This window comes from Haematobia irritans, chromosome 3 (genome assembly GCF_050003625.1).
Source record: "Haematobia irritans isolate KBUSLIRL chromosome 3, ASM5000362v1, whole genome shotgun sequence".
NCBI classification, from domain to species: domain Eukaryota; kingdom Metazoa; phylum Arthropoda; class Insecta; order Diptera; family Muscidae; genus Haematobia; species Haematobia irritans.
In genome coordinates, this window is record NC_134399.1 from 215,294,163 (window position 1) to 215,315,890 (window position 21,728).

The 21,728-nt window shown below is 34.0% G+C and overlaps 1 protein-coding gene across 1 annotated transcript in view; it reads left to right on the forward strand.

Annotated features, from left to right (window-relative positions):
- The first annotated feature begins 20,628 nt into the window (after positions 1-20,628).
- Positions 20,629-21,728, forward strand: part of LOC142231428 (uncharacterized) — a 263,204-nt gene continuing 262,104 nt past the window's right edge. Inside the window, exon 1 of the mRNA XM_075302036.1 lies at positions 20,629-21,218. Coding sequence (XP_075158151.1) covers positions 21,215-21,218 — 4 coding nt within the window. The 5' untranslated portion in view covers positions 20,629-21,214. The remainder of the gene's footprint in view (positions 21,219-21,728) is intronic.

Sequence of the window (21,728 nt, forward strand, 5' to 3'; positions counted from 1 at the left end):
AAAAGTAGCGGATCTTTGTCTAGATACCAAACCCAACCTTCAATGAAAATTTCAAGCAAATCGGTCAACTTTGGTCCAATTTTCAAAAAGTCCGACAAAGGGGAGGTCCCCCTCCGCGACCAGGTGTCAAAAAATGAGGTACCCTATTTTCACCACATGAACGCCCCCTACGATCTCTGAAAGTTTCAAGTAAATCGGTTCAGCCGTTTCGGAGCCAACTCGGCAAAAGGAAGGGGAAAGGTAGCAGATATTTTCAAACACATAAAACTGTCAAAGTTCGCAAAGAAATGTCTGGTTTGGCAAGCCATCTGTACCTGTGGCTTGAAAAACAGCATTTTCATAGCTTCCGGGACTGTCAATCAAGAAATTTACGTGAAAGAGTGTTTTATACTAATTGAACTTGAAAAAGAAATTTAATTTGATTTTTTAAATAAACGATTTCACCGATTTACACGCGTTTTCCCTTGACCAAATTTTGATCGAATCCCCATTTAGAAAATTTTGTCCAAATTTTATTTCTATAGAAATTTTTTTCTAAATTTTATTTCTATGTAGAAAACTTTCTCAAAATTTTATTTCTACATAGAAAATTTTGTCTGTATAGACAATTTATGAAGTACCTCTTTGCAAAGTTTACCAAAAACATCAAAATCTCTACCAATCTACCAAATAATAAAAAATCGACCATTTCTGGTAGAATTCTACCAAATTTGGCAACGTGTTGCCTCCCAGTTTTACTAATTGAATATTTAGAAGTAAATTTTCGTTCATAAATACAGGGTGACCGAACTCCCATTTTTATATCTCCAGCATATGGAAGACGATCATCAGTCTCTTGGTGTTGTGGTTCGAAATCTTGATCTTATTGCAACTTGCTGGATTTGATTAAATTTTAGTTTTTAAAGTATTGATGATTTTCTACAGCAGAGCCTTTTGCTTTATTTGTTTTTTTTTTTTAACTTGTCAAAAATGTATTGGGGATTTTTGTGAGGAATTTAAGTTTAAGTTGGGGATTTTTGGGGACGAAAACATAATTTGGGGACAAGAGCCAGAAAAATACTGGCAACACTGATTTGCGAGGGTACTGGGTGTCGTATACGTAATTAATGGCAATCCATAAATCACTTATCCGCACCAAGGGACTCTTACTTTGAGATTGTACCATAATCAGTTTTGTTTCAATGATCTGTGGAATATCATCATATCAAAATATAAAAATTATTGTGGCTGTACACTATCGTGTTATCAGGGTATTTTAAATGCGATTTGCATTCACATGAATCTATCAGATATGTCTGCCCACGGAAATACATGTTGAAATATCTACACCTCGCTGTTCATCAATTATTCCACATGTTTTGCATTTGTATTTATGTGATATTAAACTTTTAATAGAAATCTTTTTTTGAGTCGATTTTATTGTCCTATGCACAAATTTCTAGCTGTATTACAATTTAAAGACTCAAAAAAAAAATTATCTGCAGTAATCTGCTCTGACAACCCCTTGACCTATGTGTAGATTATTGTCTGAGGATTTTAAAATAATCCAAAATTTTTTTACAAATTATTTTATAATTTTAATTTTTTTTTCAATTAAAATTGTTGATAGAAACAATATTTATTTTTAATATTTCAATATTTCGTCTTTCCATTGAAAGACTTTATCGGGTAAATTTTTCTGAGCGTACAATGTATGTACCATGTATTTATCGTAGTTTTCTTTTTTTTTTTCTAATATCAATCAATAAAATGTCATAAGTGGAAAAGATAACAAATCGTCCAATTTAATTTAATTCTCATGATTGCTCATTTCATAGTACGTGGCCTTCATTGAGCTAAGTAATTAAAATGCATCCAAATGGAAATTAAATTTGAAATGAATAGCAAAATATTGCAATTTTTTTTAATTCCTTGACATTTATTGATATTTGTTGTCGATGGCAAAATAGCAATATTTGTAAATATATTTCATTTTAAGCAGCTTAAGTATTAATACGCAATTATTTTTGTTTCTTGTGTGCTGATCTTAGAATTGAAGATGGAGTAAGAAGTACCCAGCAAAAAAAGCGTCGCCAAAAAAGTAGTGAAAATGTTCTCTTTGGATCCGGAAGTGGTGCAAAATTAGCGCAGAAGCGATGAATTTAACATGGGCTTGTCATAGGACGGATGTCCACCGTTTCAACAGGCGTTGGGAGCCATCGTGGTGTAATGGTTAGCATGCCCGCCTTGCATACACAAGGTCATGGGTTCGATTCCTGCTTCGACCGAACACAAAAAAGTTTTTCAGCGGTGGATTATCCCACCTCAGTAATGCTGGTGACATTTCTGAGGGTTTCAAAGCTTCTCTAAGTGGTTTCACTGCAATGTGGAACGCCGTTCGGACTCGGCTATAAAAAGGAGGTCCCTTGTCATTGAGCTTAACATGGAATCGGGCAGCACTCAGTGATAAGAGAGAAGTTCACCAATGTGGTATCACAATGGACTGAATAGTCTAAGTGAGCCTGATACATCGGGCTGCCACCCAACCTAACAGGCGTTGCATTGAATTTGCATCACTTCTTAAGGTGCAGTCTGAATTCAATGTTTCGGATGTGAATTATAAAATTGTGTCATAACATATTTTGCCAAATAAATAATTTTTAAAATTTTTTATGATTTTTAATGCATTCTAACGCTTGTCTAAAACGTTTGACCTCAAATATTTTCAACAATGTGCAATATTTCTAGAATGGATTTAGAATTTTTTCGACAAAATTTTAATAATTTGTACCATTTTATTAATTCTTACTCTCTTTTTAATCTTGTTAAAAAAATAATTTAATTTTTTTTTTATTAAAAATATGAAAAAAGCCAGTTTTAAAAAATTGAATCAAATGAATCATTTTTGGAAGTTCTTTTAAAGCAGTGCCTTTAGAAGAACTTCGATTTTTTTTGCTGGGTAATTATATTTGAAATTGGTGAAGATGGGGATTGGAAAAAAGTGATAGTTTATAGTTTATTATTTCCTTCTCTGTTTTTATTAGTTTAGAAAAAAGCGAGTTATACAAAATTCAATCAAATTAACTTCCTGTGTAGTTAAGATAAAGAACATTTTTGGGATGACATTTTTGAAAGCTCTTTTAGAGTAGTGCCTTTAGAATAACTTCCAAATTTGTTTTTGTTGGCTAGTTATAGAGAAAATATTTATTTAATCATTATTAAGTTACAATTTAAATTGAAAACTTTAAAAACCCACCCAGCAAAAAAAAATTGGAAGTTGTTTCACAAACATTTCTTTTAAAGACCCATCCCGGAATCCCCCCCCCCCCGAGTTTTTTCAACTTCCAATGCAGTCCTTTTGGACAAGTCCACAAACATTTCTTCTAAAGCGCATCGTGGGATCCCCCAATAATTTTTTTCCACTTCTGATGTAGTCTTTTTGGACAAGTGCACAAACATTTCTTCTAAAGCGCATCTTGGGATCCCCCAATGATTTTTTTCTACTTCCAATGCAGTCCTTGTGGACAAGTATTAGAAAAAAACGCAATCAGGCTATTTTAAGTGCAAATTTTGGACAATTAAAGTTTACAAAAAAAAAAAATTAGAAAAAAAAGAATAGAAAATTAATAAAAAAAAGTAAAAAATAATAATAATAAAAATAAATTTCGTGCCCGCTGGGATTTGAACCAGTGCCGTTTGACTTTTTCGCTTTCATGGAAGTTCTTTTGAGAAGGTTTTGCAAATTACAAGAATTTTTAATTTTTTAATTGGTTGAAAAAAATTTTTTTTTTGCTTTTTAAATTTCTTCATTCAAATTAACTTCCAGGGCACAACTTCTAAAGCAATGCAAATGATCCAAAAAGGGAGTACTTCCATCCTATGACAAGCCCATGTAAAATTCATTAGAGATGATCCAAGTTTGCACTATTTCCGGATCACAGATTGGGGATCCAAACTACTTTTTTGGAAGCTCTTTTTTTGCTGGGCAGTAAAAAAGCGTCGCCAAAAAAGTATTGAAGATGTTCTTTTTCGATCCGCAAGTGTTGCTAAATTGACGTAAAAGCGATGAATTTAACTTGGGCTTGTCATAGGACGGATGTCCAACATTTCAACAGATGCTGTACTGAATTTCCATCACTTCTTAAGGTGTGAGGTGAATTCAGTGTTTTGGATGTGAAATAAGAATTTTTGTGACATTTTGACAAATAAATAATTTTTAAAATTTTTTACGATTTTTAATGCATTATAACGCTTGTCTGGAATGTTTGTCTTCAAATATTTTCAAAAATTCGCAATTTTTTTTAAAAGGATTTAAATTTTTTTTCGGCTAAATTTAAATAATTTTTTTAACCTATTTGAAATAAATAAAAATAAATTTCCCTTAAAAATATGAAAAAAGCGTGTTATAAAAAAAATTGACTCAAATGAACTTCCTGTGCAGTTAAAATAAACAACATCTTTGGGAGAGCATTTTTGGAAGTTCTATTACTGTTGTGCCTTGAGAAGAACTTCAAAATTTTTTTTTCTGCTGGGAAGTTAGACAGCTATGAAAACTAAAGTCTTAAGCTCTATATAATATATATAGATACCCTTATTATCATATTGCATCCACTGACATTAGACATGAAACTTGGCACAAGTAGTAGTTATTGATGTAGGTCGGATGGTATTGCATACTTTTACGTATAGCCCCCATATAAACCGACCACCAGATTTGGCTTCCGGTTGAAACTTGGTATGTGATGTTAAGCATGTGTTCGCTAACAACCATGCAAAAATTGGTCCATATCGGTCCATAATTATATATAGCCCCCATATAAACCGATCCCCAGATTTGACCTCCGGAGGCTCTTAGTGGAGCAACATTTATCGGGTCCGGTTGAAACTTGCTATGTGATGTTAGCATGTGGTCTCTAAAAACCATGCAAAAATTGGTACATATCGGTCCATAATTATATATAGCCCCCATATAAACCGATCCCCAGATTTGACCTCTGGAGCCTTTTGGAGGAGCAAAATTTATCCGATCCGGTTGAAATTTGGTACGTGGTGTAAGTATATGGTCTCTAACAACCATGCCAAAATTGGTCCATATCGATCCCTAAATATATATAGCACCCATATAAACCGACCTCTGGAGCCTCTTGGAGGAACAACGTTTATCCGATCCGGTTGAAATTTGGTACGTGGTGTTAGTGTATGGTATCTAACAACGAAACCACGCCAAAAATTGCCCATATCGGTCCATAATTATGTATAGCCCCCACATACACCGATTCCCAAATTTTACCTCCGGAGCCTCTTGGAGGAGCAAAATTTATCCTATCCGGTTGAAATTTGTTACGTGGTGTTAGTATATGGTATCTAACTACTAGCCCAAAATTGGTCCATATCGGTTCATAATCATATATAGCCCTCCATATAAATCGATCCCCAGATTTGGTTTTGGAGCCTTTTGGAAGAGCAAATTTCATTTTGTGTAAGTATATGTTATATCGTCTTAGAATTTCTCCCTGATCAAGAATATATATATACTTTATATAGTCGGAAATCGATATTTCGATGTGTTACAAACGGAATGACAAACTTATTATACCCCCGTCGCCATTCTATGGTGGTGGGTATAAAAAATATTGAAGTGTCACTGAAGTATGGGTTCATTTTCCTCTCCATTTTATAACTTTGCCAAAGGTAATCCCTCAAAATTTTATGTTTAATGGTGCCATTGATGACAATTTAACTTTTAATTAAGTGTTGCCAAAGAAAAAACCTTTAAATCTGTTATCTTCCCCAGGAAAAAATAATAGATTTCCTAATGCTAGGCGAATACCAAAAAAACAATTGCAAATTAGTAAAAGGAAAAAGGATGAACCTTGCAAAAACTTTTGTTGGCCTTTTCTGTCCAAACTGTTCTTTTCATTGTATTTTGGTGTTCTGTTTCTATCCCTTGAACAGTCTTTGTCTACTGACACTGCTTACAAATGAGAAAATTTTCCAAGTTTTTAAGTAAAATGAAAAAAAAGAGAAAAGCACCAACGATTGCAAAATTATACCACTAAAGGTTAAAAATAACTCTAGCATTATTACAAGTTCCACAAAGTGACCCAATTTGTTTTTTTTTTTGTTGTATTCTGTGGGCTTCCGCAACGACATTCCTCTATGAAAAATAAACTCAAGGTAGAAAACAATTAAAAGAAATGGACTATTTTGTTTTGTTTTTTTTTTCACGCTCATTTTGTAAGGATATGAATGACTATGCTAATGCCCAACACTTAACAATGTAATTTTAAATCCCTTGGGGGAAAATTGAAAAAGAAAAAAATTGAGATTTTATTACAGATTGTATTATAAGGGAAATGGGGGGATAATGTTTTTCAAATTAAGGTTTTTATTTATACCAGGTTAGTATAGGTCAAACACCCCAAACCAATATGCTCAAAATTATTAATAAATGGAATATAGAATAAAATCTTAACCAATAATTTTAAGAGATGGACCAGCAAAAGAACCTGCAAACATGGCTAAATCTACTCCAAATGTCATGACATAAAATATTTATCATTTCTTGGGTGTGAAGCAAATATATCCATGCGTTATGGTGGAGGGCTTTAAAAAGAATTTATTTATTTATTCAGTCTATGGAATACATTCCTTACAGACTAGCAATTCTTACAATAAATTAAGTCTAAAATAGAATTAAACCTATTTAGGGAAATTGAAAAATCTAAATCAAAGTTATTATTTAAATTATTAAATTCTTTAAGAGATCTTAAAATTGGTTCCGAAGATCCATAGTTTGTTCTATGAGCAGGAATTGCAAAATAATCATGCTTTCACAAACAATGTATTGGTACATTAAAACCAATCAACTCTAAAAGAGACGGACAATCTATAAATCCATTAATTATTTTATAAATAAACAAAACTGAAAACTTTAATCTACGCGATTGAAGAGAATCCAAATGAATTAGCCTACACCTAGCTTCATATGAAGGCAAAGGATCAGTAAAAGGCACAGACAATAATGCAAACTTTATAAACTTTTTCTGCAATTTTTCAATTCGATCGTAATGGACAGTATATATAGGATTCCAAACAATAGCGGCATATTCCATTTTTTAATAATTTAATAATTTTTGGAAAATGTAAAAAAAAAAACAAGTATATACGATGGCAAGGTATCTAAAAACTTCCTAACACTGTAATATATACCACACTAGCGTAACCCGGCCCGCTTCTCTGCGCCTTCCGAAGCGTATTTGGAGGAACATTTTGCATTAACTTAGTCAACTATTCGTGCTTAAAACAAATTCCAAAAGATTTCAATTCTTTTAAACAAATCGGACTACTTGATTTTTCGTTTATAGGTACAAATACGGCGGGAGAGGGTGTACCCTTTCCTCCAAATTTTTTTAATAATGTTCTGTATTCAAGTAGTTGGACAATCTTCTATATTTCTTGTGAATTTAAAGTGGGGTTTGTCAAGGAAAGGTATCCTTCTCCTCAACATATCTGAAAATTAAGCACTATATTATAATAACATACAAAGAATTACTGTTTCCCATCCAATAAATCGGAAAAAGCAAAAGTAGTAAAAAATTTTACCACATTAACATTTGCTAAAATGTTGGAAAATGATGCACCCTCTACGTTGGCTGCCAATTTCATGTAAATTTAAGTTCTTTACTAAAAAGAAGTCTGGCAGAAGCCTGTGCAAAAATCATAAAATTATGTACCGAGTTCCCATTTACGGACAACCCTCTACTTTCAATTTAAGAAAAAAAAAAAAAACGGACAAAAGGGAACCCTCTCCCCACCTTCGCTCCACTCCGACCTGATATCGGACTATCACGTACTCTATATTAATTTCGCAACTACTCAATGGTCCCTATAAATTCTATCGAAGTAAATCGATAAAGTTTATTTCAATTTTCCCCTTCCCCAACCAGATATCGAAAAATCATATACTAATTTAAAAATTATGTATAAATTTAATCACCTCCTGCCCCGTCCCTGTAAATTTCAAGTAGATCGGAGATGTTTAAATTGTGCTCTAAAGGGACGTCACTTTCCCCGATACAATATCGACACCCCTAACCTTACCTGAAAATTCTTGAAACTTTCCTTTAAGTGTGGGGCAAGGAAGGTTGCCTCTTCGTTCATAACCTTCCCCCACTGCTTTTGTAAATTTCAAGAAAACTTTAATTTTTTTTTGTAGTTTTAGAGGAGGACCTCCTCCCCGACCAAATGTCGAAAAGCGTATCTTTTTTAAACGTCCCAGAAAATGTCAATCAAATTATAAGCCTAAAGGGGCGGCCTCTCTTCCGTCCAAATATCACAAAATCAGGTATCAACTATTACGGTTGACGGACGTTACGATCTCTCCCTCTCCTCTGTAAATTTCAAGTAACTCGGTAAAGTTTAATTGTTTCTCTGTATGTAAAGGGTGATTCTTTTGAGGTTAGGATTTTCATGCATTAGTATTTGACAGATCACGTGGGATTTCAGACATGGTGTCAAAGAGAAAGATGCTCAGTATGCTTTGACATTTTATCATGAATAGACTTACTAACGAGCAACGCTTGCAAATCATTGAATTTTATTACCAAAATCAGTGGCAGAAAATCCGCTTTTTTATCGACAAATTTTGTTCAGCGATGAGGCTCATTTCTGGTTGAATGGCTACGTAAATAAGAAAAATTGCCGCATTTGGAGTGAAGAGCAACCAGAAGCCGTTCAAGAACTGCCCATGCATCCCGAAAAATGCACTGTTTGGTGTGGTTTGTACGCTGGTGGAATCATTGGACCGTATTTTTTCAAAGATGCTGTTGGACGCAACGTTACGGTGAATGGCGATCGCTATCGTTCGATGCTAACAAACTTTTTGTTGCCAAAAATGGAAGAACTGAACTTGGTTGACATGTGGTTTCAACAAGATGGCGCTACATGCCACACAGCTCGCGATTCTATGGCCATTTTGAGGGAAAACTTCGGAGAACAATTCATCTCAAGAAATGGACCGGTAAGTTGGCCACCAAGATCATGCGATTTGACGCCTTTAGACAATTTTTTGTGGGGCTACGTCAAGTCTAAAGTCTACAGAAATAAGCCAGCAACTATTCCAGCTTTGGAAGACAACATTTCCGAAGAAATTCGGGCTATTCCGGCCGAAATGCTCGAAAAAGTTGCCCAAAATTGGACTTTCCGAATGGACCACCTAAGACGCAGCCACGGTCAACATTTAAATGAAATTATCTTCAAAAAGTAAATGTCATGGACCAATCTAACGTTTCAAATAAAGAACCGATGAGATTTTGCAAATTTTATGCGTTTTTTAAAAAAAAAAGTTATCAAGCTCTTAACAAATCACCCTTTACTTAAGAGAAGCGGGTGTCTCCCTATGCCCTTTTATTTTTATTAAAAAATCAGGAACCTGATATAAATTTCGTAACCCATGTTTTCTGTAAAATTTCAGTCGGGGGAGTTTAGTTTTGTTTGAACTTTCAAAAAAAAAAAAAAAACAAAATTGGGCAAAGGGGTGGTCCCCCTCCCCGACCAAATATCGAAAAATAATGTAGCGGATTTTTGTCTAGATGCCAACCCCAACATTCAAGGAAAATTTCAAGCAAATCGCATAATTTTGTTCCAAGTTTCAAAAAGTAGGGCAAGGGGGAGGTCCCCCTCCCCATCCACATATGAAATCATCGGGTACCCCATATTAATTCCATAACCTCACCACATGTTCTCTGTAAATCGCAGATAATTTAGAGAATTTTAGTTTTTTCACTGTACTTTAAAAAAAGTCGAACAAAGGAGAGGCCCCCTCCGCCACCAAATATCGAAATAAAAAGTAGCGGATCTTTGTCTAGATGCCAACCCCAATCTTCAACGAAAATTTCAACCAAATCGGTCAACTTTGGTCCAATTTTCAAAAAGTCCGACAAAGGGGAGGTCCCCCTCCGCGACCAGGTGTCAAAAAATGAGGTACCCTATTTTCACCACATGAACGCCCCCTACGATCTCTGAAAGTTTCAAGTAAATCGGTTCAGCCGTTTCGGAGCCAACTCGGTACATACAAACAAACAAACAAATAAACAAACATAGATTGAATTTTATATATATAGATAGTCCATACGTGGCATATATTAAACTAAAAAAGGCTGATTAAATACGTATATAATTAAGTTTAAAGTTTCTATAGAAATAAAATTTTGACAACATTTTCTATAGAAATAAAATTTTCACAAAATAAAATTTTGACAACATTTTCTATAGGAGTAAAATTTTGATAAAATTTTCTATAGAAATAAAATGTTGACAAAATTTTCTATAGAAATAAAATTTTGGTAGATTATTTTTGGCTCGAGTGGCAACCAATTTTTGTGTGATTGGGGATCGGCTATATACACCCAGAAAAAAGTGATCCCTTCCTTAAGTTAAAATGAACTCATTGTGAAGAAAGTTGAACTTCGTATAGCGCCAAAGACATTTTTATTTGTTTGAATGATGTGATTTTCGTAGAAATTAGGTAGAATGCATTCCATATATTAGTTAACATTTTTCTATATTTATGTACCACTATACTACAGAATGAACAAATTTAACTGAATTGAATTCACATATGGAATGATTTTATTGAACTTTTTTCATTCATTTGGACAATCTCACATATTTGTGGTAAACCTTTTACTTCAAATTTAGATCTGCTTACCTTCGTTTTTAAATACAATTTTATGTATTTATATAAGCAATGTTTTCTTCAATAAAAGACATATTTTATTAATATATTAAATAAAGGGTGATTTGTTAAGAGCTTGATAACTTTTTAAAAAAAAAAAACGCATAAAATTTGCAAAATCTCATCGGTTCTTTATTTGAAACGTTAGATTGGTCCATGACATTTACTTTTTGAAGATAATTTCATTTAAATGTTGACCGCGGCTGCGTCTTAGGTGGTCCATTCGGAAAGTCCAATTTTGGGCAACTTTTTCGAGCATTTCGGCCGGAATAGCCCGAATTTCTTCGGAAATGTTGTCTTCCAAAGCTGGAATAGTTGCTGGCTTATTTCTGTAGACTTTAGACTTGACGTAGCCCCACAAAAAATAGTCTAAAGGCGTCAAATCGCATGATCTTGGTGGCCAACTTACCGGTCCATTTCTTGAGATGAATTGTTCTCCGAAGTTTTCCCTCAAAATGGCCATAGAATCGCGAGCTGTGTGGCATGTAGCGCCATCTTGTTGAAACCACATGTCAACCAAGTTCAGTTCTTCCATTTTTGGCAACAAAAAGTTTGTTAGCATCGAACGATAGCGATCGCCATTCACCGTAACGTTGCGTCCAACAGCATCTTTGAAAAAATACGGTCCAATGATTCCACCAGCGTACAAACCACACCAAACAGTGCATTTTTCGGGATGCATGGGCAGTTCTTGAACGGCTTCTGGTTGCTCTTCACTCCAAATGCGGCAATTTTGCTTATTTACGTAGCCATTCAACCAGAAATGAGCCTCATCGCTGAACAAAATTTGTCGATAAAAAAGCGGATTTTCTGCCAACTTTTCTAGGGCCCATTCACTGAAAATTCGACGTTGTGGCTCGATAGTAAGTCTATTCATGTTGAAATGTCAAAGCATACTGAGCATCTTTCTCTTTGACACCATGTCTGAAATCCCACGTGATCTGTCAAATACTAATGCATGAAAATCCTAACCTCAAAAGAATCACCCTTTACATTTATATAGAATCAACAGCATCGACTGGCCTTGAAATATTAAAACATATTTTTTTCTTCTTCTAGTACTTTTCACTTTGAATAGTTTGCTGCCTAGCAATTTTGTCCACCTTTTACAATTTCAATACCTACAAATATAAACAAATCCAAAACCAATTTTTTCACAAAAGGTTAGCGTCACTGAATATTACCTGATAATTGAAGATTCCAAAATGAAGTCGAATGAAGGGGTTGTTATTCTGCTGGTGGTTTCTTTTTTTATAAAAAAAAACGAATATTTTTCTCACTAATTTAAAATAACAAATATTTTATATATTTTATTTGTTTTATAATATTATTTTACTATATTATTTTTTAACAATCTCTCCGTATACCATAACAACGCGATTCCAACTAAAAAAAAAAACCCACGCGCAAACACATCGATTATATCGATGACAGGTATCGATTACAGGTAGATAAAAGAAATGTAGGAAATTTTCCTATATTCTAACAAATGTGAACTAAAATATTTTTCTATGCCAAGTGTTATTCGTATGTATGATAAGCTTTCTATAATAAAGGAAATCAGAATATCATTTTATAAGAAATCTCACTAAATTTGAGGAAACTTGGTTTTAGTTCGTTTTTTTTTTATTTCTACGAATGCTTTGTTATCAGTGAATAAAATTTTCTTTTTCAGTAGTAAATTTTTATACCCAGCGAAGAAAACAGTATTAGTAAAATGCCATGCCTTATACTAGTTAATGAACTATTCCTAACTGCTTTCAGTTTAGGATTTTTTTACTGAAACAAGTAAATTTTATTAATTCACACAAAAATTTAACTGAATGGAAATAAAATGGCTAAACTAAATTGATGAACATTTTTTCCTTTATTTTCGAAGACACTTTTTTCTGGGTGCAGCAAAAGAACCTGAAACATGGCTAAATCTCCAAAAAACTCCAAATGTCATTATGACAAAACATATTTATCCTTTCTTGGTTGTGAGGCAAATATTTCCATGCGTTATGGTGGAGGGCTTTAAAAAGCATTTTTGGAAAATGTAAAAAAAAAACAAGTATATACGGCCGTAAGTTCGGCCAGGCCGAAGCTTATGTACCCTCCACCATGGATTGCGTAGAAACTTCTACTGAAGCCGATGGCAAGGTATCTAAAAACTTCCTAACACTGTAATATATACCACATATTAGTCCATACGTGTTATATATTAAACTAAAAAAGGCTGATTAAATACGTATATAAATAAGTTTAAAGTTTCTATAGAAATAAAATTTTGACAATATTTTCTATAGAAGTAAAATTTTGACAAAATTTTCTATAGAAATAAAATTTGGAAAAAATTTTTTATAGAAATAAAATTTTGTCAAAATTTTCTATAGAAATAACATTTTGACAAAATTTTCTATAAAAATAAAATTTGGAAAAAATTTTCTATAGAAATAAAATTTTGACAAAATTTTCTATAGAAATAAAATTTTGTCAAAATTTTCTATAGAAATATCATTTTGACAAAATTTTCTATAAAAATAAAATTTTGACAAAATTTTCTATAGAAATAACATTTTGACAATGTATTCTATAAAAATAAAATTTTGGTAGATTATTTTTGGCTCGAGTGGCAACCAATTTTTGTGTGATTGGGGATCGGCTATATATAACTATAGACCGATATGGACCAATTTTGGGATGGTTATTAGCGGCCTTATACTAACACCACGTTGCAAATTTCAACCGGATCGGATAAATTTTGCTCCTCCAAGAGGCTCCAGAGATCAAATCTGGGGAACGGTTTATATGGGGGCTATATATTATTATGGACCGATATGGACCAATTCTTGCATGGTTGTTAAAGACCATATACTAACACCATGTTCCAAATTTCAACCGGATCGGATGAAATTTGCTTCTCTTGAGGCTCCGCAAGCCAAATCGGGGGATCGGTTTATATGGGGGCTATATATTAGTATGGACCGATATGGACCAATTCTTGCATGGTTGTTAGAGACCATATACTAACACCATGTACCAAATTTCAGCCGGATCGGATAAAATTTGCTTCTCTTAGAGCAATCGCAAGCCAAATTTGGGGGCCGTTTATATGGGGGCTATACGTAAAAGTGGACCGATGTCGACCAATTTGTTCATAGTTGTTAAAGACCATATACGAACACCATGTACCAAATTTCAGCCGGATCGGATGAAATTTGCTTCTCTTAGAGCAATCGCAAGCCAAATTTGGGGTCCGTTTATATGGGGGCTGTACGTAAAAGTGGACCGATATGAACCAATTTTTGCATGATTGTTAGAAACCATATACTACCACCATGTACCAAATTTCAGCCGGATCAGATGAAATTTGCTTCTCTTAGAGCAATCGCAAGCCAAATTTGGGGGTCCGTTTATATGGGGGCTATACGTAAAAGTGGACCGATATGGCCCATTTGCAATACCATCCGACCTACATCAATAACAACTTCTTGTGCCATGTTTCAAGTCGATAGCTTGTTTCGTTCGGAAGTTAGCGTGATTTCAACAGACGGACGGACATGCTCAGATCGATTCAGAATTTAACCACGACCCAGAATATATATTCTTTATGGGGCCTTAGAGCAATATTTCGATGTGTTACAAACGGAATGACAAAGTTAATATACACCCATCCTATGGTGGAGGGTATAATAAAATCTTATCCAATAATTTTAAGAGATGGACCGGCAAAAGAACCTGCAAACATGGCCAAATCTACTTAGATATCATTATGAAAAAAAAATTTTTCCTTTCTTGGGTGTGAGGCAAATATTTCGATGCGTTATGGTGGAGGGCATTAAAAAGAATTTTTGGAAAATGTAAAAAAAAAAATTAAAATTCTTTGGGAGATATTTTCCAATTGACTCGATATTTTACATAGCGACTAGATTTAAAATTAAGCCAAATTTGAAGTATTTGAAATGATATCGGAAATGTAGATCTCCAAAGTGGTGAAGGGTATATTATAGTCGGCCCCGCCCGACTTTAGGTTTTCCTTAACCCTTTCACTACCGAAATAAACCTAATATTAAAAACTTTAATTTTTCTTCTGTTTTTACTTGTACTAACAGCATGTAGAACATAAATTGTCATTTTGAGAACCTACCTCAATTACTTCAAGAGCTATATGAGCTTTTTCTGAAAACTTGATTCTTGAATTGTGACCAGTGGCCTTACGAAAATAATACGGTCAGAATAAACTTGACGTATTTCTTTAAATTTTGCATTTAAAAAACCTGAACACCCCTCGTTTTGAAGGTGTGTGTGTGTAGAATGTTGCTCCTATTATGATTTTGGAATTCACTCTTCAGTTGTCAAAATGACGTCCAAGCAAGAAGAGCAGCGTATCAAAATTTTGCTCGCGCATCGCGAAAATCCGAGCTACTCGCACGCAAAGCTGGCAAAATCGCTAAAAGTTGCCAAATCAACCGTTACAAATGTAATTAAAGTGTTTGGGGAATGTTTGTCGACAGCCAGGAAGTCTGGATCGGGGTGAAATCGAAAACCGGAAGCCGCTGAGACGACAAAGAGAGTTGCCGGTAGTTTCAAGCGAAACCCTAACCTCTCTCTCCGAGATGCCGCAAATAAGCTGGGTGTATCGTCTACAACCGTGCATCGAGCCAAAAAACGAGCCGGACTATCGACTTACAAGAAGGTAGTGACTCCAAATCGCGATGATAAACAAAATACGACGGCCAAAGCGCGATCCCGGAGGCTGTACACGACGATGCTGACAAAGTTTGACTGCGTGGTAATGGACGACGAAACTTACGCCAAAGCCGACTACAAGCAGCTTCCGGGACAGGAGTTTTATACGGCAAAAGGAAGGGGAAAGGTAGCAGATATTTTCAAGCACATAAAACTGTCAAAGTTCGCAAGGAAATATCTGGTTTGGCAAGCCATCTGTACCTGTGGCTTGAAAAGCAGCATTTTCATAGCTTCCGGGACTGTCAACCAAGAAATTTACGTGAAAGAGTGTTTGAATAAACGTCTGCTGCCTTTCCTGAAGAAACACGGTTGTTCCGTACTGTTTTGGCCGGATTTGGCATCTTGCTATTATGGTAAAAAGGCCATGGAGTGGTACGACGCCAACAACGTGCAGGTGGTTCCCAAGGACAAGAACCCTCCCAACACGCCAGAGCTCCGCCCTATTGAGAAATACTGGGCTATTGTCAAGCGGAACCTAAAGAAGACCAAAAAAACTGCTAACTGCTGCTCGTAGTTCAAGGCAAACTGGCTTTCTGCGGCGAAGAAGGTGGACAAGGTGGCTGTACAAAATCTGATGGCAGGTGTCAAGTGTGAGGCCCGGCAATTCGGATTTGGAAAAGCGAAAGCCTAACTGAATATTTTTCCTGAATTTTATACTAATTAAACTTGAAAAAGAAATTTAATTTTATTTTTTAAATAAACGATTTCACCGATTTACACGCGTTTTCCCTTGACCAAATTTTGACCGTATCACCCTTTATCTTTTACAGTGTGAGAAAAAATACAAAAAAGAAACCGTAAAAGTATCAGCTGTAGTTTTTGTATAAATGTCCATTTACTAGAAACATACAAAAGAAAAATTGTCTAAAGTTTTCGTATTTTTCGTTTATTGTTCAAAAAGTTTATAAAAACATATTTTAGCGCTCACCAATATGGCTTATTTAGATTAAAGTCTCTACTTTAAAATAACATCGAGAAATAAATCGAAACTAAGTGGGAAAATAGAATTTGGTGTCTTTTTCGAGTGTCCTTCTAAGTGGACATCGGTAGTGAAAGGGTTAATTGTTTCGTTTATAATAGATCTGTAGTAGTATGTTGTTTTTTGGTAATATATCAATGTGTCTACTAAAAGATTCTCTAGGAGGAGTGGAAGTGCAGCGAAATTTTTATTTCGAAGTGGATTGGAAAAAATGGACAGCTCCCGATAAGGTTCAAACAATAAAGCGATTTTCGATAAGTATACCCTGCGCCACACTGTGGAACAGGGTATTATAAGTTAGTGCATATGTTTGAAACACCCAGAAGGAGACAAGATAGACATATGATGTCTTTGGCAATATTGCTTAGGATCGGTCCCTGAGTCGATATAGCGATGTCTATCTGTCCGTGAACACATTTTTGTAATCAAAGTCGGCAAATTCGGCAAATTCGGTACAAGTAACAGGTTGGCTGATAAGTCCCCGATCTGACACATTGATGGCGTCGCTAGTATTAAGTGCATATTATTTTTATATAGTACCAACCTTCAAATGATTCATGTCAAAATTTGACGTTTGTAAGTCAATTAGTTTGTGAGATAGAGCGTCTTTTGTGAAGCAACTTTTGTTATTGTGAAAAAAATGGAAAACAAGGAATTTCGTGTTTTGATAAAATAATGTTTTCTGAAGGGAAAAAATACGGTGGAAGCAAAAACTTGGCTTGATAATGAGTTTTCGGAATTTACCCCAGGGAAATCATCAATAATTGATTGGTATGCAAAATTCAAGCGTGGAGAAATGAGAACGGAGGACGGTGAACGCAGTTGACTCCCGAAAAAGGTGGTTACCGACGAAAACATCAAAAAAATCCACAAAATGATTTTGAATGACCGTAAAATGAAGTTGAAAAAGTCCGCTAGCAAAGTAATGGCCTCTGTTTTTTGAGATGCGCATGGAATAATTTTTATGGATTATCTTGAGAAGAGAAAAAAACCATCAACAGTGACTATTATATGGCGTTATTGGAGCGTTTGAAGGTCGAAATCGCGGCAAAACGGCCCCATATGAAGAAGAAAAAAGAAGTGTTGTTCCACCAAGACAACGCACCGTGCCACAAGTCATTGAGAACGATGGCAAAAATTCATGAATTGGGCTTCGAATTGCTTCCCCACCCACCGTATTCACCAGATCTGGCCTCCAGCGACGTTTTCTTGTTCTCAGACCTCAAAAGGATGCTCGCAGGGAAAAAAATTGGCTGCAATAAAGAGGTGATCGACGAAACTGAGGCCTAATTTGAGGCAAAACCGAAGGAGTACTTCCAAAATGGTATCAAAAAATTGGAAGATCGTTATAATCGTTGTATCGCTCTTGAAGGGAACTATGTTGAATAATAAAAACGAATTTTGACAAATAGAACCCGAGTAGAACCCTATTGATTTTGGAAGAAATCGGTTCAGTTTTAGATATAGCTCCCATATATATCTTTCCCATATATATCAGATTTAGTTATAGCTCCCATATATATCTTTTGCCCGATATGCACTTATATGGACCCAGAAGCCAGAGTTTTATCCCGATTAGCTTGAAATTTTGCACAAGAAAAACAATTAGTACTATAGTCAAGTGTGCCAAATTTTATTGAAATCGGTTCAGATTTAGATATAACTCCCATATATATCGTTCGCCCGATTTGGACTAATATGGTCCCAAAAGCCAGAGTTTTACGCCAATTTGGTTGAAATTTTGCACTAGGAGTACAATGAGTAGTGTAGTCAAGTGTGCCAAATTTTATTGAAATCGGTTCAGATTTAGATATACCTCCCATATATATCGTTCGCCCGATTTACACTCATATGACCACAGAGGCCAATTTTTAACTCCGATTTAGTTGAAATTTTGCACAGGGAGTAGAATTAGCATTGTAGCTATGCGTGCCAAATTTGGTTGAAATCGGTTCAGATTTAGATATAGCTCCTATATATATGTTTTTCTGATTTCGACAAAAATGGCCAAAATACCAATATTTTCCTTGTTAAATCGCCACTGCTTAGTCGAAAAATTGTAAAAATGACTCTAGTTTTCCTAAACTTCTTATACATACATATCGAGCGATAAATCATAAATAAACTTCTGCAAAGTTTCCTTAAAATTGCTTCAGATTTAAATGTTTCCCATATTGTGTTCCACCCTAGTGTATTAGCCGATTTAAATTTTGAGTCTATAGATTTTGTAGAAGTCTATCAAATTCTGTCCAGATCGAGTGATATTTAAATGTACACCCAGAGAAATGATTGGTTGAAATTCGATTACGACAACAATTTGATAGTGGAAACCCACGATTTTTAATTGTGTGGAATAATTATTAGTTATATCTCTTGTTTGATAGTTTATATAATCAATATAACGGCAGTGTTACCAAAAGTTGGTACACACGACCAAATATTGGTCGTTATTTATACATTGAAGTATCTAACCATTTCAATTTATTCCACCCTATTGTGATAATTGATTTGTTTTGCCAATGTGTCACCAAACCCAACTGAAAGTCCGCCTAGTCAATAAGTTGGTTGTGTTAACAAATTTTATAGTTATAAAGAGAATTTGTTGCTATGGACTACATATATATGACAACAAATAAGATGTTTATTTCGGTTAATATATGAAACTTTAAAATTTAAATATTTGATGACGTGAGTTCAATTTTATCTAACCATCTTTTAAACCGGTAGCTGGATTCTTAAGTGGTAAGTAACATAAAACGACATTAATCTCACTCATATTTTAACCTTTTCCCTAATTTTCTTACAATTTCATAAAATATAAAATATATCAATCAAAATCAATCAGCAACCAAAACCTTTCGCCTGGTCATGCCTAAGTCCCACTGAAAATCGAGTGCGATTGTGAGAGTGAGTATCAAATGATGACTGAAGAAGAAGAATATATTTTGAGAACCGTGCACCAAGAACCACAAACACCGAATTTGGGCGACATTCCAATTTTTCATTAGATAAATGATCAATATGAGAAATATTAATTTGTAATACTATTAAATAAAATAAAATCTGAAATCATTAAACGGACGTTTTCTTTAATTTTATAATAATTGGTTTTCCGAAAAAACATATAATTGTTTTAACAAACGAATGAAACCTTATTGGTTGTGATTTCCAATTAGACTGTTATTGTTCCCAAAATTTTGTCATCCAAAAAATTTTCTATATAGTTGTGCCAGACAACAATTGGTTGCTATAACAAATTTTGTGATAGTAGATGGGACTGAATAATTCGGTTGGCTCAACAAATTTGTTTTCTGTGTGTATGTATTTGGGACAAACCTTTATATATAGCACCCAACACATTTGACGGATGTGATATGGTATCGAAAATTTAGATCTACAAAGTGGTGCAGGGTATAATATAGTAGCCGACTTTAGACTTTCCTTACTTGTTAATATTTGTCGTTGTTTTTCTCTAATTCCAAAATATAAAGGCAACCATCGTATAGTATACCATGTAGTGATTATAGTTCTTTTTTACATTTTGTTATGATTACAAAACTTTTGAAAAATTTCAATAATTCAAATTCTTTCAATCCCTTCAATTCTAATTGAATTTTGTATATTGATTTGTTCTTCGTTCATTCTCATAATTTTGCTATGATTTCACCATTATTACTCCATTCGTATAATTAATGAAAATGCATTAGCAGGTATTTCCAATTGAAACTTTGCTCAAAGGAAAAATAACAAAATCTTCTTTACATTTACATGATGTGCTTCTCTATAGTCTCGTTTATGCTTTGTTTTCAAATAAAGGAAAAACATTTTTTAAGAGTTTTTGTTTTTGTTTGATAGATTTTCATTAATAGTTGATATGATTTCAGAGAATCTAATGAAAAAATTATTTTTCCCTTTTCATTCTAGCTCTTCCAACTTCCGGTTGACATAGTGTAAGCAACTACACACACACGCACATATATAGACAAAGATCTCATTGTGAATAAAGGTGTTAAGACTTGAAGTGTTTAGTAAGAAGAGAGAGAGTGGGAGAGAGAGAAGAAAATGACAATTTCATTATTGATTATAAAGTGATGAAAATCATAAAGGCTATAAATTTTTAGAAATGCATTTCAAATAATAAAAAGAGTGATTCAAGAGAAAATTCGCAGTAGAGTGAGTGAGAGTGAGAAAGAGAAAAGGGCATTAGTGAATATAATAAATGCAATAATACATTTTTTTCATTCTAGCACTTCTATCGTCCGATTGAGATACTACAAGCAACAACACACACAGATATAAATACAAAGATCTCATTATACATAAAAGTGTAAAGACTTGAAGTTCTTAAAGAGCGAGAGAGGGAGATATAAAGAAAAATGGCAACTTCGTTATTAATTATAAAGTGATTATTATCATAAAGGCAATAGCTTTTTAGAAATGCATTTCAAATAACAAAAAGAGTGATTAAAGGGAAAATTCAAAAGAGAGTGAACGAGTGAGAAAGAGAAAATGGCATTAGTGGATCAAATAAATGCATTAAATCAAATACCTATGTAAAAAAGGCAAAGTGTAACAGTGTTTGAAAAAAAAAAAATTGCCTAAAGTGAAAAATTCTTATTTATAAACTTTCTAGATATTTGACCAGAAAATGAAAAAAATCATGAAACCACCATTTTACCTTCTCCACCATCATCATTAAAAAGTGAAAACCCCCGTAATCATATTTTATCTCATGGATAACTGCTTTGTATGGCAAAGATTAAGAGCACCATTATCATTTTTGGAAAATGGGTAAGTAATCAATATTGAATTCCCAAAATGGAAATTTCCTTTTTTGGTTACGAATCATAAAAAAAAAACTAAAACGATTTTCATAATCAATGGACCAGAGGGATACAGTAGTTTATTAAAGTTCTTTTTTTGTTGTTACTTCATTTACAATCAATTTCTCTTTTGTATTATATTTCTTGGTTTCTGTTTTTTATCCCCACTGAAGCATATTATATTGCACGTTTTTGCTATAAAATATTCCACGGAAAATGTCTGGTATGGTATTTTCCCTTTTGAAGTGTTTTTCGTTTTGACAATTTTCAATGTAGTTTAATTGCAGGTTTCAACAGCCCTAGGGAATTTTCTAAACAAATTTACACTGAACATTATGGCCTGCAACATGGAAAGGTTAACAGTCTTACCGTTGTCGCGACTACATTATTCAAAAGAGGAATTTTAAGTGATTTTATATTGGAAATAGAAAAATTAATATCAAGGTGTACTAATGAACTGTAAAAAAATGGGAATACA